Source organism: Buteo buteo, chromosome 5 (assembly GCF_964188355.1).
Source record: "Buteo buteo chromosome 5, bButBut1.hap1.1, whole genome shotgun sequence".
Taxonomy (NCBI): domain Eukaryota; kingdom Metazoa; phylum Chordata; class Aves; order Accipitriformes; family Accipitridae; genus Buteo; species Buteo buteo.
The window spans coordinates 12,465,565-12,484,080 of NC_134175.1; the positions used below are offsets into that span (position 1 = coordinate 12,465,565).

Genomic DNA, 18,516 nt, shown 5'->3' on the forward strand with positions numbered 1-18,516 from the left:
TTCCAGTCAGTTGTATATGTTCATACTTTTAGACCGAGAGGAATTATGCTGCCTGTAGGGGCTATCTGAGACCTGTCCTATTCAGTGGTAAAAGAGGAAACGCGCTGTTGCAGAAATACGGAGAACAAATGGCACCATTTCCAGTACTGACCTTACTCTTGGATCCAAGAATGACCTAGCTTTCTCAGTCTCCTGATGACTATGTAGTTTTTCAAGACTTTCTAAGGAGGATAGATGATGCTTTGTACAACCCAGTCTTAGCCAGCTGTATCTCTGTGTTCCGCATTGTCTTAAAGCAGTTTTGGTCACCCTTCTTGTTAATGAAGCTTGTTCGATGAAGAACATCAAATATCTAGGTTCTCACCAGTTTCCTACCCAAGTCTATTTTGGAAGCCAATAGCAATACCAAATTCTAGACAAGTACTTCACCTATGCAGCAAACTTCTTCTAGTGATAAGGACTGTTTGGGAAAATCAAGACAAGGTAGCTTTTATGATAAGGATCCCTACAATCTGTTTCAGTAAAAATGAAATAAAGTTCTTTATTGCCTTTACCAGCTGGCATAATTATCCAATGGGACAATTGCAACACCAGTCAAAGATGTTCTTCTTCTGAAACTGATGTCATGCCTAGAAGTGTAGGCCATAAATCTGTTTCATGTCTTATCGCCTTTGTGCTACGCTTAAAGGCAGTACGACCTTGTTTAAGTAAAGGAAGCTGAATCCTTATCCTGGACTTAAAAGAACTTTGCAACTGCAATTCCAAGTCTAAGATGATCTGGGGGAAGATTTATCATCTCTGATCTTGGCTGGAAGACTGGCTGGTGTCCTGCCCTTTAGAACATTTCTTTTGACGTAATGATGTTTCACTGAAGATTTCCTCCATGAATCAAAAATGTTATCATTATAGTGCCCTACCACTTGCATTCTCCACAGGAGTGAAGGCCTTCAGAAGTAGTGGCTACACAGATTGCTTCAGATAAGGTGAGATATCGTTCCTTCTCTGGTTGGATCACTCTGGTGATCTAACTCCTGCAAACTCTCCAGATGACTCTGCAGCCAGGAGCTTAGGCTTTAGAGAAAAGAAAAAAAAAAAAAAAAAAAGTGTCACCTTACCCAGTCTAGTCCTTGGCATACCTTGGGGGAAATTTTAAGGCTTAATACCAACAAGGGCTTCTCCACCCAGTAGTTTCAGTTTTCAAACAGTGAAAGACTTGTTTGTGTGTTTGGATGTATATCTGTACTCATGTCCAGTAGCCCTAGGTGGTGAACACCTAAGAAACATCCCCTACCAGAAAATGTTCTCAGATATGTCTACGCTAACTACTTACGTGTTTCCAGAGACCTGCTTCATAGAATGAGATGCTTCCTATTCCAGTGACAAAATCCACTTGTGTTTGCAGTAGGTGCTGCTTCTGTTTTCTTTCTCTGACTTTTTGTTTATAATGCATGTATGTCAGTCAAGGTGAGAGTTTTACTTGGAAACCTTTGATAGTCAATAACCCTTGGTGCAAGTACTTCACATACATATGTTGGCTTTCAGGGCAGCACAGAAGTCATGCAAAGAATTTTGTTCTCAAATCCAAGGATATAATTCCTGATTCGTGATGGACGGAACTACTGTATACTCTGTCAACAAGAAGGGTGGTGCAATATTGCTTATATTCTGCTAGCAAACAATCTGTCTGATGCATTGAGAAGTAATTTGGTCAGCAGCTCACCTTCTGTTTTTTCTGAACACTTCAAAAGGTAGACTGAGTTGTTTTGAGAGGAGGAAGTGTCGTTTAGTGTATGGAAGGCCTTAGGGCATCTCAGGATAGGTCTTTTTACTTTGGCCATCAACAAGAAATGCACACCAGGGGAGTAGAGACCAGTCACTTCTGTATCTAGTGTCCTCCCCGTCTCCATACCACCTTCATTCCTCCCCACCTCTCCACCACTTGTCAATCTTTCTAGGCGTGATATGCTTGTAGACCATGTTAAATCTTATTTCAAAATAGGAACAATAGTTCCCCTTATATCACAAAACCACATAGGCATTCCTTTTCCCTAAAGTCATTCTTGTACTGAAGGAGTTGCTTGTCCTTTACATCTGACATCAGGAAGGCATTTTTAAGATATTAGCTTAGAAGAATAGTGCCAATATCCAAAAGTTCCAAAGGGCTCTTTTCTCTGCCCAGACCCTGAAAGTGGACATCATCTTGTTTCAAAAACCATGAGGCTGCTCAGGTGGGCATCACCTTTGATGCTCAGTGTGTTATACCTGGGCTCAAGATGCCCTAGAAATCCGTGTGAAGTAGCCCTGTACTGGATAACCTGTTGAGTAGTTACCTGGAGCTGTGCCTATTTTTACATTTACACTATTGTAAAAACATCTAAAAATGCTGTGGCACAACACCTGTAATTGCGGTTTGTGTCAAGGATGTCGGGTCCCTTTTCAGACAAATTGACAATGTGGAGATTCCAGCTTGGAGTCCCCAGCAGCATGAGCTTACTGGTGGACTACAGTTTTGAAGTTAAAAATGAAAAGATTATTTACTGGTGACTATACTTCCTTGAAATCTGTAGTCTGCATGTATTTTCACACTTGCTGTCTTTCCTGGAATTCAGCTGTTCATGTTCTACTCTGTCATGAGAGGAGATTGAAATGGCACCATGTTTCCATGTCTGCCTGTACAACATGTATTCTGCTGTGACAGAGAGGGACCTTAGACACCACACCTTCCATGCTGAGTTTAAAAATATTACCTGAGTGAGTAGTGAGTGCTGCCATGTAAAGTCACCTGCAAAATCATTGTATGTGTGGACTGCAGTGCAAAGAAATGTGTTTACTGGTCAGCAGCGTCACTTTCCTAGGAGATTTGCATTATACCTGAGAAGGGTATGGAGCTTAACATACATTTTACTAAACTGCAGCTCAGGTATGGCTAGCACACAAGCTTGCTCCCTAGTACCTGCTGCAAATCGGTAAAGATGCATTATTTATGCTTGAACTATGCCTCTGTAAAGTTTTTACTACAATGTGATTGTCTAAATATGTAAATTAAACTATTAAAAGCAAAGTGCAGTCAGCTTAATCATCCATTATTTTACTGTATATGAGACCTGATTATGGATAAGCACTAAATAGTAGGGCACAATTATCTTCTTTATAGTGGGGGTCATTTGGGATGAAATAATCTGTTGTAATACTTTGGGCACTTGAATAAAGAAGAGACTACGTTGCCTAACTATCTTTTCCTTCTGCTTTTTCATGTAATTGCAAAATGAAAACTAAAAGAGAAATTAAAACAATATTTAATACCATTGCAACATACATTATAATCCTTTTGTATTTATAGGGTTATTTCTAAGTAATCTCTAATACTTATTTCAAATAAGCATTTTATATATATGTGTATGTGTTCCCCTTTGTTCATGCACATTGTTTCACACACAGTACGCATGTATATGGAAGTGCATTCTCCAGGACTCAAATGTCAAAACTCAGTGCATCTGTCAGTGTACTTGTTCCTGCTTTCTTCATCTTCTCAGGACTGTGGTTGTGTTCCTGTGTTAGTTTTTGTTATGCTTGTTGTTACCTTTTCCTTTCTAACGTTTCTTAAACTTCAGATTCACACTTGATCTTCTCTTAGATTTTCCAGTTCATAATGCAGTTTGCTGCCACTGTATTATTGAAGCCTATTGTCACATTTAGTTAATTAAATATTATTAGTGATTTCCTTGAGATTACTTTTTTTGAATGTGCCAGCTTAGTTTGTCTTTAGAAGTTGTCTTCAGATTCTCTTGGTGCTGTTTGGCCTGTCTGTTAGGACAGATCTGGACAGATCTGCTCTTTCCTCTACCTTGCTGTTACAATGAGAAAAGGCAAAAGCTCCTGAGATGGCCAAGTTCTAATACATCCCAAAGGATGAGGTTAAACTGCTAAATAGGGGAAAATAATACAATTATTACAAGACAGTTTGGTCTTGCTGTGAAGGGCTAGACTTACTGAAATCTCTGGAATCGTTTATCTGGACCTAGGTTTGAAATCTGCTGTCAAATTTGTATTCTACAGCAGCATGCTCAAAGCTTTCTGGCCTTTGCTGAGGCAACGACTAAACACTTCCCTCCTTGATCTGTCTTTAGATGTGTGGCTGTATATCACCAAAATCCCTTGAATAAATTGGATGCCCACCTATAGTGTTTTCAGATGAAAGACTGAGATAATGTAACTCTGAAGAGAAAAATTGTACACCAGTGGCAAAGAAAAATGTGTCCTGACTAAAGAATTTTCCATGAGGCTTCTGTGTTTCTACAGAAATACACTTTTCCCTGCTTTCCCTGGGAACAGAAGGTGCAGACACCAAATGCATTCTGTCATAGGGTATGTAATCTGTGCTTTTGATCAAGGCTTGCTTTATTCCAACTGTTCCCAGGCTCCCTGAAGCTCTGGCAATCTCTTGCCTGTTTCAGAAGTAGCACCCGCTGCCTTTGTTTTCTCCTCAAGAGGTGGTTAGAGATGATTTTTCTGGAGGGTGTCCTGGTATATCTAGAGAGCAGAAAAAAAAACATTGATTCTGTTTGTATTGGATTACTTGTCAAGAAGAAAAAGTTCAGCTTTATTCTTCCTATGCTTTCATTTAGTGGTTTGGCCTGACATTTGTACTATGTAAGCTCTATGAATCATTTGGTGATACCAGGTAATTTATGTAAGATATAAGGTGAATATTTTGCCACCTTTGTATAAGTGGCCAATCAGGAACATGCCCCTTGCAAATACGAGGGTAAGTCTAACCTTTTCTTAATGCAGGTCACTGCTGAGCTCCTGTCACGCCACGTAAATTACTCTCTGGTTTGTTTACTAAGGAAATCTGAAATATGTGAAAGTGTGGGATTTGACTTGATTCAATCCTTTTTCTGCACAGAACTGTGGACATTGTCTACAAAGTTTTTTGTTTTTTTTAATGAGATACCGGCAGGAATCTCATTACGGGCTTTAATGCTTTCATTGGCAGTGTCTGCCTTTGAGGTGACTGCATTGAATGGACCTATTTGGTCAAGTTATGCCAGGTTGATAACTTCGTCTGAGTTGGTCTTGTCTTGTAACAGTGTAGTGACAATATTTTGCTAAATTTGTGCTTGCTGCCATGACCTTGACTTTTTTACAGCATCAGTCTGTGGCAACAAAGCTAGAAGCCAGTATAGATACTAAAGGTGCACTTTTCTGTAAATGGAGTATTGGCCATTCACACAGGGTGTGTTCTAGAAGTAACATATCCCCGAAATGAAAGACTTTCAGGGTTTTCTCTAATGGTGTGCTGAAGTTCATTGACTGCCATCACGCTGTGTATCTTCCTAGCAGGAAGGAAAGACAAGGTTGTACTGTGTATGTCCAGAAGCCAAGCTCATTTGCTTGGGCACAACTGCCTTAACGAGGACGGGACAGTCCGTCACCTGAGAAAGCCAAACAGGGATGTATCTGTGAAAATGGTTCTGCTGAGGCTAATAGTTTCCCTATCTACAGTCATTTGATTGACCTCTGTCCCTATTGCCATGACTCTGGTTAGAGCACTGACTCAGAAATGGCCCTTTATGCTGATGTCTCAGGTATGTCCAAGTCTTGAGAGCAGCTTAGTGGAAAAACTTGATTGTAAAGGTAATGTTAAGCTGTGTGATGTCCCAATGGGTATTAGAGTACTTACTTGATTGGGTTTGACTGCCACAAATTTGACCAGTTTGTCTACAGTTAGCAAATGTGTTTATATTTGATGTGTGTTTGGTTACATGTGCTGTAAGGAAGATTGTTCTTCAGATTCACTGACTTGATTTATATGGCTTGGGACAAACTTTAAGTTCTGTGAATTACAGTTATTGCCATGTGTCCTAAATTCTGTACCTCACTCCAGTGAACTTGTTATTAAATGCTTGCATACTGGTGGCAGGAAGCTGCTCTCTACAATCTTAATATGGCAAAGTCCCTAGACTTCTATTTGGTGCAAGCAAACAACCCAACAGAGACCACTCACCACCTTTTGTTTCCTTCAGGAGTGCATTAAGTTCAGATGTTACCAAGAACATGGATTACAAGTGCTTGTCTGGTTGCATTTTTCATTGCTTCTGCCTGTACAGGCTGTAACTTGGAAGTCACGGCTGAGCTCCTCCTTGTCAAACCCATTCTCTCTATTGAGGTGTTTCAGAGCAGCCATATAGTTTTATATATTTGCTAATTATTGGCACCCTCAGTAGCAGTTGGAGCTTGTTCGGTATTGGTAGCCATGCTTTTATTCTGTGGAAACCTTGAAGTTTTCCACTTTTAAGTCTTTTATTGAAATAGATAATTATTTTTTTCCAGCCAGCGGATTTGATGTGGCTTATTTTGAACCACCTCAGAATTTTATTTACAAAGTTGGAAATCCAGTGGGGTTAGTATGTGTGAAGAGAAACGTTGCCTGCGGGACTTGCCTTATAGAAGCTGTCTGTATAGGAACGTTTTATCTTTGGGGACTAGAATGCCCAGCGTGTATGTGGTTTCCTTTAAGAGTTACGCACTCCTGAAAAATAAATCACTTAAAAATCCAGGAGACAGTGCCTTACTGCAAGAAGTATAAAATGATGCTATAAGATGATGAAAGATTAAAAAGGTAACATTTTAGGGACTCCTTTATGTACCTGGTCTGGGAAATAGGCATTTAGGGTAGAAATCTGTTAATTTTAGTTTAAAGAAAAAAACAGGTGGCAGTGCATAGTTATCAAGTTGATTGATATTATGAAACAACATAGCTGCATCCTTTTATTTTCAACAGCTTGTGGTTCAAATCCTGTCATCAGTGTACAACATCTGAATCTTTCCTTCTTGCCTTTTTCCTCTCCTTTCCGTAGAAGAGGCTTCTTCTAAGTGTTTTGAGGCATAACACTGTTGTGATCTTTCTTTTCCCCGCCATCTTCATCACTTACTGTCATCTTTTTTTCTCCTTGGGTGAGCCTTGCAGCTGCATAGTTTTAATCTTAAATGCGTTCAGTGCCTTTTCCCATTAACGGGGAAGATTTCCTTCTCCCTCATTTTCCCTGCCCCAGTTTGGTTCAGTCATGGCAGAGTGGACAGTAGGCCCTCACCACTCTAGTCTGAAAGCCATTCCTTGACAGCAGCATCTTTGGTCTCCTTCCCTAATGCTGTTATACAGTTGGTGAGTATTCAGTTGTTCTCCTCCTATACCTTCTTTTGTCAGCCATGTTTGAAGGCTTCCATACCACCCTCCTCATCTGTGACATGTCCAGTGGTTTGAGTACTCGTTTTAAAAGTCTTTGGCTGTTTGAACTTTGGCAAACTTTTGACGATCACTTTGAGTGACCTAGGTACATGGTTTTTCATGACTGTTTTTCATGCAAGAGTCTTTCCTGTGTTTCTTTGGAGAGGTAATCTCTGACCTCCACAGGCTCAGTGTGTCTTCATGCAGGCCATTTACTCTCCTGTATTTTTGGTGTGTTACTTGGTGTCTTGGCAAGATGCCATAGAGAAAGCGAATGCGGGGTAAATTGAGGTCCCTTCTTCCCTGGTTGTCCTGCTCATCTCTCTGGTGTTACCATTCTCTGTTAGGACACTAAAAATGATAATTTCAGCTCTCGTTCTTTCATCTCCTTTGTTTTATACACTTGGGCTGTCTCCAAATTCTACTTGCTACTTCTTCTCGGCACTTGAAAATGTTGTAGAAAAACTCTCCTCAAGATCCTTTGTTACTTTCAGTACCCTTACCTCTGGCTTCCTGACAGCCATGTGCTTCTCCAGTTCAGTCAGAATGAAGGGAAGATGAAATTTAATGTCCTTTTATATCTATCTATTTATCTAACTATCTTTTTAATTCTTTTTTTTTTTTTTCCTTAAAGAGGGGAAGAGGAGAACTTTCTCCATGAAAAAGCTCACTTGCTGTATTATCAGTCCTATTTTGTCACACAGAAATGAGCTGAGGAACATGTTGTTATTTTACAGAGAAACAGTGACTTTCAGAAGTTGCGTTCCTGCATTTCTGCCTGCAATGATTGGCCTTTCAGCCCAAATATGAGCTGCTTGTCTCATGTCTCTTCCTTTTTACCCTTTGCTTCTTGAAATTTAAAAAAAAAAAGGGGGGGGGCAATTTGGAAAAGCTGGAAGAATCAGAAGAGGACTTGAAATCATTAAAAGAGACTTCATTTCAGCTGGATGATATAAAGGGTTGCCTCTGCTTGGTTCTCCTTCAGAAGTTTCATGATGACTGCTTGCAACTTGAGACCCTGGTCCATACACTGACCTCCGAGGAGTATGTGAGAAGTCCCATCAGGCTGCTCGTGCCTCCCCAGAGGAGTGCCTTGCCTGTATGGCAGCTTCGTGCATGTGTAAGAACAGTCACTAGTGTAGGAGCAACAGTGAAGAGTTGACATTGGAGTGCCTGCTTTTCCTTTTGAGCAACTTTACCTGGTGAATTCCTACCTATAGCAATTAAGATGAGACCACATAACGGGTTAAGTGTCATGGGAGAATCCTTCTCAGGCATCCTGGAAATACCCTCTTACTTTCTTTCCTCGCTTCTTTTATGAAACTTGGCTGCTTTAAAGATGTTCTTTTGCCCTTTGGTGTGCATCACAGACCTCTATTTCCCCTCTCATAAGTTACAAGTGAGTTGTTGTCCAGACCCTTCAACCACTGCTGCTGTTCCAGTGAGCTTTTCATCAACAGCGTGCAGAATTTTCCACGTTGGCTCTGCTCCAGTTGTCCATCAGCATATACAGTATATTCTCAAAGGCTATACTTGTATCTGATGGGAAAAAAAATATCTGTCCTTTTGTCTTTCCAGACTACTTCCACATCCTTTTTAATGATGTTTTTAGTACTCATTTATGTTATGTGTAATAATTAAAAAAAAAAAAAAAAAAAAAAAAGAAAAAAAATCAAGACTTTGTTCTTAATCACCTTTTGGTCCTTTCCATTCTGCCCGGTTTCCTTACCTTCCCGCTATTAGTAACTTGTTACCTCAATTCATTAGTTGCTTTATAGGCTAAGTGACTGTTTTATTTCTTTCAAGACTATGATGTAACTTTACATTTTTGGCTACTTTGAATAAATTGGAATATCTTCCTTTAAAGTTTTGTATCTCTGTACCAATGGCTTCAGCAAATGTGTTGGGAACTATCTATCTATCACCATAGTAGCCATTTTACAACGCTGCATTATTTTCATTTTCTTGATTAGCTCTCAGTGAACTGATGTCTCCAGACTAGGATTAAGTCCAGCTATGCAGTTCTGTGGCACTAGGTATTTTTATTTAGGTTTGAGGCAGAATTTGGTTTAGCAATTTTGAAGTAGAAAAACAGAATTTACAGACTTTGCCCAATGTTTTGCTTACTCATACACTAGTAAAACAAATGAAACTGTTTATATCCAGTTAAGGTTATATTGTATAGAATGAAAATGTGCCTGCCATATCAACAGAACTATCTAAGTTTTCAAAAAATAATGGCAGGGAAAATATTTAAGGGCTTGGAATAGAAATGTGTGGAAAAGTGGAAGTAGGGCAGTCCCGCTGTGTTTCTGAGCCTAGGCTGCTGTTCTTGCATATCAGGACTAAATAAGATACAGCTGTGGATTGTAATTTCTTGAAAGCAGTGTATCACTGTTTAAAACTAACTTTAATCCTTGCAGACCAGTAATGGAGGAGGGAGTTTAAGTGATTATTCCTCCTCTGTCCCATCAACTCCAAGCACCAGCCAGAAGGAGCTACGGATTGATGTTCCTCCCACTGCCAACACACCAACTCCTGTCCGTAAACAGTCCAAGCGCCGATCCAACCTCTTCACGGTGAGTGAGCCAAGGAAGAGACTATTGCTGTATTTTACATAGTGCTCTGTGATGATGGCCTGAATTTCAACCCTGTTGAGTTGAGCTGGTCTAATCCAGACAGGAGTGTTGAGATGGATCTGTAGGCTCAAAATCAAAAACATCCTAGAATTACCATGGGGTGGTTCTGTTGGAGGACTTAACAGAAACTAAATACAGTGAAGTTCTTCTGTTGGGAATTGCAGTGAAACAAGTGAATCCACAGTTGAATTCTGGAGCCTTTTTCCAACTTTAATTCTCAGACCTGTCTAGATTTCCTGGTTTGGCAGTAATCAAAGAGAAAGCTGGGCCTCTTCTCCCCAATCCTGCCCTTACACTGAATAATGCTGCTGATGCAGGGCTCCCTTGTGAGGTCTCCTGTGTTTGTGGAGAGGTCTCAGGTTTACCATGGGAATACCATGCGGTACTGCAAAATAACTACCCCATGCTGCTTTTATTACTATACAGTCTCAACTCACTTTTCCAGGGCTAAGAGATGATGGAGATTAAAATGACTTTTTTTCTTCCCAAACCATCTGGGGTTTGCTTCATTGAGAGGCAAAAAAAATGTACTAAATAGAAGGCTTGACTGGTCCAATATGATAGGTCTTTGTTATGCAGAAGTAGTTTGGGAGATGATAATGAAGTCTTGAGTGATGATTTCCTTAGTTTAGTAGTCTTACTGAAAGCTTAGGGATTGTATTGCCTGGGTAATTGTGGTTTTGTCAGCAGTTTTTTTTATAGCAAAAACAGAATCTCTGTGGGCTCACATGTAAGTCCCTTGGTGATGGTAGCTACATGTTAGTTGCGTTTAGAAAGCCATGACTTCCTTGTCATCGTAAAGAGTTTGTATTTTTTTATTCCAAAGGTGATGTCATGTTCACTTCCTAAAGCTAGCTCGCTCCTTGGTTACATCCAGGGAACCGCATACAAAAATGGTAAAACCATTTCCTTGTACTCTAAACAAAATCTGATCTCTCAGCCTTTAGCAAGTAGAAGTTTTGTTATCGTTTTGGAGCGCTGAGTGACCGCACAGAGTCACAGGAATTGTATTTCATGTGTTCATCCCAACAGTGATATTTTGATTTCAAATGAGATTTTTAAACTCCTAAAAGGAATGAAAATCATGCATTTGTGTGTAGGCGCAAATGTCTAGGTGCAAAACAATAAAATGTGCAAAAATGAGTGGCATGTGAAAAGGGGTCCAATTTTGATGCTGGTATTTTATAGCAATCGTGCAGATTTCCTCCTGTTGGTGAGAATACTCACTGCCATTTGGGCATATTCAGGAGTTACCAACCCCACTAGATGTCAGTGTCAGCCCAGAAACTGCCAGCAGATTAATACCTCTGGAAATGGAGCTGAGACACTACAGTATCCCTCAAAAGCATTCGCCGACCATTTCTGGTCTGAAGGATGCATAAAATGCCATAAGGGCTGTATAGATGTTGTTGACATTTGGGAAACTGGGGATGTTTTAAATTAGAGTAAGTATAAATTTGAGAAAGTGAATAGAGAAAAATATACCCGTCTGCGATTGCAGAAAGGGTTTGAGAAGAACATTAAGTCAGCTGCATTTGCTGTAAACAAATGGACTAAAGCTCTGGTTTGTGATAATTAATAGCATAGTGAGAACCGAATTTACTAATGTGAGAGGATGTTGATGGTTGTCTTAATGTCTAATAACCGGGGGAAAACTGGGGGGAGAACAAGTCCTATGGGGAAAAAAATAACAATAATTTGACTTTTCAGAATTAGCTTTGTCTTTTAAGCTCTGGGCATATTGAATGTTGTGTAATGAGTTGCCCTGTAATCCATGTCCTGAAGTACTTAACACTGACCCTGCTGTAACTCAGGTTTTATGCCATATCAGCCAAGTTATAACCTGGAATTATTTAATTGAATAAAAATATGACCACTATTTTCTGTCTAGTTACGAACAGAGTATGTAATCAAAATATTTTACTGTTTAGGTTTGGGTTTCTTGCTGTGCTTCTTTCCTAGCCTGTTACTTGCTTATGCCTTTATCACTTACAGAATCAAATATATTTCTGTTTAATTGCAAATTGCCCCTTGTTATCTAGCATAGGTAATATGTGTAATTTCCTACACGAAGAGCTTTTTGTGTTGGAAGAAAATTGGGTTAAGTAGAAAACAGGTAACAATTTTTCTTAAAATGCTTACAGCTTTTGAGTTGAAATAGGGTTGAGAATTGTAAGCATGTTCATGCTTAAGTGCATTAAATGCAGTATCTGATCTTTTTGACTTGGAATATTAATATTTGCTGTAAAGCCATTTTTGCAAGAGCTGACTTTCTACTTAAGTGATAAAATAGATCAAATATAGCAAAAGGGTAAATGTCCTTTGTTTTGTGCACTGTATTAACAGGGACAACTAAATAATAGTGTGTAGCACAGGTGGGGATTTAAGATGCATATGAGGTCCACTTCAGCAAAGAACTGATTGTAACTGTGTGTCCAATCCCATATGGGGCGAATGAACTTCTGGTACAGTAAGATGCATCTTCTTTCCCATGTTCAGTATTACCTATCTTGCATCTTTGCAGAATTGCAAGCAAGACTTTTTTAAAAGTTAAAATGAGCTCTCTGTCTCAGTATCTACTATTAGAGATCAGATTTCTTACTTTTGGGGCTCTCTGGACTGCTGATACTGGATTCTGGTTGTGCCCAAACTCAGGCGCTGCATCCCTCTGGGACTAAATCTTATTTCACAGACCTAACTTGGGTAAGGTTTTATGTTGACGTCAATCTGCATATGACTTCCACTGCAAAGGGGAAATGAGTCAAATGATATTCATGCAGGCATTTTAATTTTTTTGGACTTTTTCTGGTTTGCTTGAAGTTTTAAATAAAACCACTTAACGTGTAGATGTGACATCAGGAAAAGTCCTAGCAAATGTTGATCCACAATGGTTTCGAGTCTATTTTACACTATAGGATGTAAGATGCATTGTGTGTGTCATAGGTACAAAAGTGTAAAAGATAAGAATATATCTATTTCACTGCATGATTTGTCATTATAAATAGCAGAGCCCACTAAGATTCTCCCTTTGAAAATTTTATGTATCCTGTGATTACAAGCAGCTAGAATAGAATTTACCTAACAGAAATTCCTATGTTTCTATGCTTTTGGCATTTGACAATATTTTTGCATATAGATATTTCTCTTCTATGAGCAATGTATTATTTCCAGATGCAGTTACTTTTACGGAATGGAAGACATGGTGATTTAAAAATAAAAATGAAAAATAGTGCGTAGATATTTAGCTTGCTTTTCAGAGGCAGGATCCTTTCTTTAAAAAAGTCAAATAAAAAAGAAACATTCAAGTTGACAACTTCCCTCCCAAGGATTTGGCTACCTTCACTGACTTTCTTTAAAATGTCACTTACGGGCGCTTTGCGCCATTGAAGCATTGTTTTGCCTTGTATTATTGGGAAGTGGCACTTTCAGATTCAGAAATCTGTCTTGAAGGACGAGGAACAATAGTTATCCTGAACATTAGATTTCATCCCTCCCACTTGTTTTGCTTGCTTTCATTTATTCTTTGTTTAATTCCCCAGCACGTCATTCCATTGCCCCGAACCATAGTAACTAGTGATAGGAGCCCGTTCCCGGTGGAGCGGGGAAAGCAGCACGGGATCCCTGCTGGGTAAATGTGTTGCTTAGAATGGTGTTACTTGAAGTCCTCCTCCGTGGGTTTTCTCCCTCCCCTTCCTTCCTCTTGCGCCCGAAGGCAACTGCTTTGGGGATTTTTTTCTTCCTTCCACCCCTTCGTATAATATGGAAAATGGGTATTAGCTGTCCACGATCCTAATTGTTCTCCTAATTTCAGTGTCTTTCAAACATCTCTTACGGCTGAAAATGAAAAGCAGGATCTTGTGTCGCGCTGGTTTTCATTAACTTCCCATTGTGATACTGGACGTCGCAAATGTATGCGTTTCATATATCATCTCTGATTTGAAAAGCACATGAAAATGTTTTCCCATTTTCGATATTGTGTGAGTAATGTTCCTATTGAAAAGTAATGGAGTGAAGTTGTCACTTGTCAGTTCAGTTATTAAGGAGGATGATTCTCAGGTCTTCTTTTTGTAATAAAATAAATCTGTCAAAATCATTACGGTCGTGCATTCTTTCACAATAATGGACTGGAATCTGAATAACTTCTTAAAATTCCTATATAACTTTATAAAGTCATGAAGTGAGCACTGTGAGCTTACTCCTAGGGCAGTTCTAGTGTTATAGAAAGCCAAGATGAGACAATTCAGGATTTAAACATTGGTTAAATTTTCCTCATGCTGATTTTTCTTCATTGTGTTCAGATAACTTTTTTCAGCATCAATCGCTAGCTTTTCTTTCAATTCCAACTTTCTAACCATCCAAAAGTAGGAAAAAAAAAAAGTCAATATGATCAAAACCAGCATCATAAAATCACATTTCTAAGTAGTTGATAACATTTCTAAAAAACACACAGATATAAGTAAGTTTATGCATGTATATATTAGACTTTTTTAATGGGAAGCTGGAACCTTCATTCCTCTTTGGAGCCACTATTGGAAACTTCAGAAACGTGTCCTCTGATCTGCTGTGTCTTCAGGCAGTGAAACTGTAATTCTTTAAACCCAAATGCCATTTCAAACAAGTGGATGGTTGGAAATTACAGGCAGTATTTTAGTATTCATATTTTGGGACAGTTGTGTACTTTTGTAGATTCTAAGTCTCGGCCTTTGGGTCTATATTTATGTGTCAAAATACTTTTTTAAATTGCTTTAAAAAAGAAAAATTAAAAAAAATGCGTTCTCTGTGTGAACCGCTATGTTTAATGGAGCCCAAACTTTCTTTTTGCTCTGCAGTCTCGGAAAGGGAGTGACCCAGACAAAGAGAAGAAGGTCCTGGAGAGCAGAACAGATAGCATTGGAAGCGGTCGCGCAATCCCAATTAAACAGGTATGCCGAAATACTTTTTTTTTTTTTTTTTTTTTTTGCTTTCCATAGTTGGAGACACACCTCGGGTCTTAAGCACTCTGATGGCAGGCCCATGCGCCAAGACGCGTTTGATGTGCTCTGGTGATGAATGTGGAAGTCACTCACTTGACATCAATTAGGAGAGGTTCCTATGTGTATTAAAATAGGATCATTAGAATAAGAAGAGGGAAAATGTGACAACAGGCCTAATGAAGTGCAGTCTGCCGGCCTGCATATGGAGCGGGTTTCTAGGCTGTGCTGGCTTCAAAGCTGCCTTTGTAGAGGGGGCTTTGATTGGGCCGTGTGCTGCCAGTCGGCAGGGTAAATCAGATCGCTCTACAAGAGCCCCTTGTGATCGCAGAAATAGCCTGATGTGGCCCTAATTTGCTACTGCAGACGGACATCTGAACACAGTTTCAGGCTGGTTTGTAACAACGAGGCAATTAGTTGTGATAATCATAGCCGGTGTGTCAGCTGTGCGTTCTTGTTTGTAATTTGCTAATGAAGGAATTGTAACTTTGATTAGGTTCAGTTTCATTTAGACCTTATTATATAAGAGAACGTTTACAGCTGTAATGTGTGGCCTTAATTAAACTTCCTCATTACACAACAGGACTTGAATTCAAGGATTTGTTTTGGTCTGTTTTACTAGCCTAGATGCACTTTCATTAGCCTGGAAACTCAATGCTAAATTGTAGCTGTGAACACTCCTTTGAAAGGCAAAAGCAATGCGGACATCTGATGCGAAGTATTTGGGTGAATGAGATCATTTACTTTCTCAAATTAAATTACACTGAATTCACACAGTTAAGAACACCACTCTAAGCATTTGTACGGGATGCTTACAAATAGTTTCTGTGGTAGTTTTGGCAAGTATTTACTTCTCTGTGAGTTACTTTGCTGGAGATAGCAAAATTGCTGAGCGAAAGGAGCTTATTTTCTTCCCACACGGTTGTTTCCAGTTTCTTTTCGTGGCTTTCCTACCCTCTGGAGGGTCACTTACCTCTTCTAATCCGTCCTCAGTCCATGCTTCATCTTGCCAGGTAGCCCTGGGTCTCCTGGTTGGGGGTGGGTTTATGTGCTTTGGGGAGTTCGTGGGTTTGTTGTTTGGTTTGTTTTTTTCTTTTTGGAAGTAGGGGTGAGATGGTGTTTGTACCGTTAACTGTTTGCAGTGATTTTCTTTCTTAAAGGCAGTTAAAAAGACCTTTGGGGACTATCAGGCAGCCAAAGTGCTGTTGTGTCTGTGAATCTCTAGTAGACAAATTTTAATCAAACACACTGCAATTCAGAAGAGCAGTTTGAAATCAGATAAGCTCAGGATTTGGCTTTGCGTTCAGTGGAGGAGATTCCAGGCATTTAAAACAAGCTAGAATTTTTTTCTACAGCTTTTGTGTGGTATGAGATGGGTTAGACCGGCTGGAATTCTTTTTGGGTAATGCTAATTAAACAAAAGTGTCTGCGAATGCAGCTGAGAATAAAAAACTGAGGAATATACTTTTCAATATTTATTCAAGGCATACATACTGTTCTTTTCTAAAATGCTGTTGTATGAAATTAATATGATTAAAAATGCACTTGTAGAAAGAGTATTGTAAGATAAGCATTTTAAGTATGATTGCCCTATACCATGTTGTAATGAAATATCCCCTACAATCTCTTGAATTTCTGTACTGAAAATTTCTCCCTGCACCCCCTACTTGTATACTGAGTATGACCAATCTTTTGGGAATGTGTACTTTTTGTTATTAATCGCAATTATGGTAATTTCCTTTTGTCACATATGAGCAATTATCAGCAAATATTTGAGCATGTCTGTAGTCAGCAGATACATCCTATTCATCAGGGTTTTGGAAGGGTGCTAGAAAAAGGGAGGCTGAATGGCATGCAGTGCTGTAGGATGGCTGCTGTCAGTGGTATTTCACATCATACTTACATGTGAAGAGAATGGATTTTCGAGTTTGTACGTTTTCGAGGTTACAGTCTGAAGTAAGGTGTAGGAAACCAGTGCCACCTAGCCACTGAAGCAAAAGAAGATGGAGTAGGAAAAAAATGCTTTTTTTGATGTGGAAACACTTAATTAAAAATTGACATACAGTATGTATTCATACTGACGATGTTTCATTACAGTTTAAAAATGTACATTAGTTTGAAGTGGTCTTTGATTACAACCTACACTATTCCAAGCAGAAATGGCTCCTGAAGTTTGACCAGAGGATAGGTTTTTGTCTAGCCACTATTTAGATGGAGACTTCCTATCAGTAGAGGTGGCACCGAGTTAAATTGCTGATACGACTGTGTTCTTGGTGGGCTCTACAGGTGCCAGATTTTTGGAGATTTCTTTGAGGTAGTAGAAATTCCTGCTGGTGTCTCTTATTTTATGCATTAACTGTGAATAAGACAGGGGGATGTGAAAAGGAACTTTTTGACCTAAAAATGTTAGTGTGTCATGCTACTGTGCTTCTAAGGAGAAGCCCCTTCCATCATGGTATGCTTCTGTGACAAATGGTCAGGGAATAGCAAGAGGAGTCTGTTTTCAGGAAGTTGGATGCAGATTGTAGTATTCACAGTATTGCTGTGGGAGAGCTATCTTATTATATCCTTAAAAACCTCTTCCTTTTAATCTTTTTGTCACCATGTTTTCCACTGTTTGTCCTCCTTCTAGCCTGAAAGTCACTTTGCACTACCCTGTGCTAGTATCATGAGTAACCTCCAGTTATGTTAAACGTCCTCTGACTTTTTTAAGCTGCGGTTGAGCAAAATGCCTTTGCCAGCTTTGTGCACATATTCTTTCTTCTGTCTTTGGGACATCATCAAAAGCATGTAGTGACCAGACCCTTTTAATATCTGTTGTCAGTACTTTGTTTTATTCTTGGTAGGTTCTTACTCTATATGCATACCAGCAATACTTTACACGGACTGCTGGCAAGGCTGTGCTTCTTCTGATGCAAGGCAGAAGTCCAAGGTCATACGTGCAGATCAGTGCTTCAGTTGTGTTGGTTGAGCTTATTAGCAGATTTATTCCGCGCCTCCCCCCCCCCCCCCAAAAAAAAAACAAAACCCACCACCAAACTTATGGTTGAAACTCAAATATGATGGATTTTGTGTTCTCAATTCACTGCTACTTGAAGAAAAAGTAATTACAAAAAAGCGAATAGATAAAAGAGAAGTCTTACTATTCAAATGTTGAAATCAATGACTTAGTTATCCAGTATATTTTGTGGTGCCTGTGGCTTGTTATCTACCCAGGGTCTCCCAAAAATTTGAAATAGTATTTCCCAACTTTAAAAAAAACCAAACAAACAACAACCACACCAACCAAAAAAAACCCAAACAAACAAAAAAAAAAACCAAAAAACCCACCAAACCCAAAAACACCCCCCAACCCCCAAAAAGAAAAAACCCACAAAACAACAACAACAAAACCAAAACAAGTTAATTGGAGATTGGAAATGTTCTGGTTTTGAGAAAAAATGCAATCTCTTCCAGCACTAGAGGGGCACGTGAAAGAGGGGAGGAAGAGCTGGTGTTAGTCAAGTATGTTTGTGTGTGGTGGGGAGAGCACAGAATAAATGTATGAAAAAAACCAGCTCTCTAGGAAATGTAGAAAATGTGATGATGAGGAGTTTGTCATTCATTTCAACTACAATTTTTTTCATACATCAGGTCTGTACTGGAGCTGTTGAACCAACATAGCTATGGTTGATGTCTG

At 39.3% G+C, this 18,516-nt stretch overlaps 1 protein-coding gene across 9 annotated transcripts in view; it reads left to right on the forward strand.

Moving 5' to 3' along the window:
• AGAP1 (ArfGAP with GTPase domain, ankyrin repeat and PH domain 1) overlaps nt 1-18,516 on the forward strand; it is a 395,049-nt gene that overhangs the window by 189,072 nt on the left and 187,461 nt on the right. For 8 of the 9 annotated variants that reach the window (XM_075027850.1, XM_075027851.1, XM_075027852.1 and 5 more), the window contains 2 exons: nt 9,652-9,807; nt 14,697-14,789. In XM_075027850.1, the coding sequence (XP_074883951.1) occupies nt 9,652-9,807; nt 14,697-14,789 (249 nt within the window). The remainder of the gene's footprint in view (nt 1-9,651; nt 9,808-14,696; nt 14,790-18,516) is intronic. The other variant, XM_075027846.1, reaches the window with a different exon arrangement.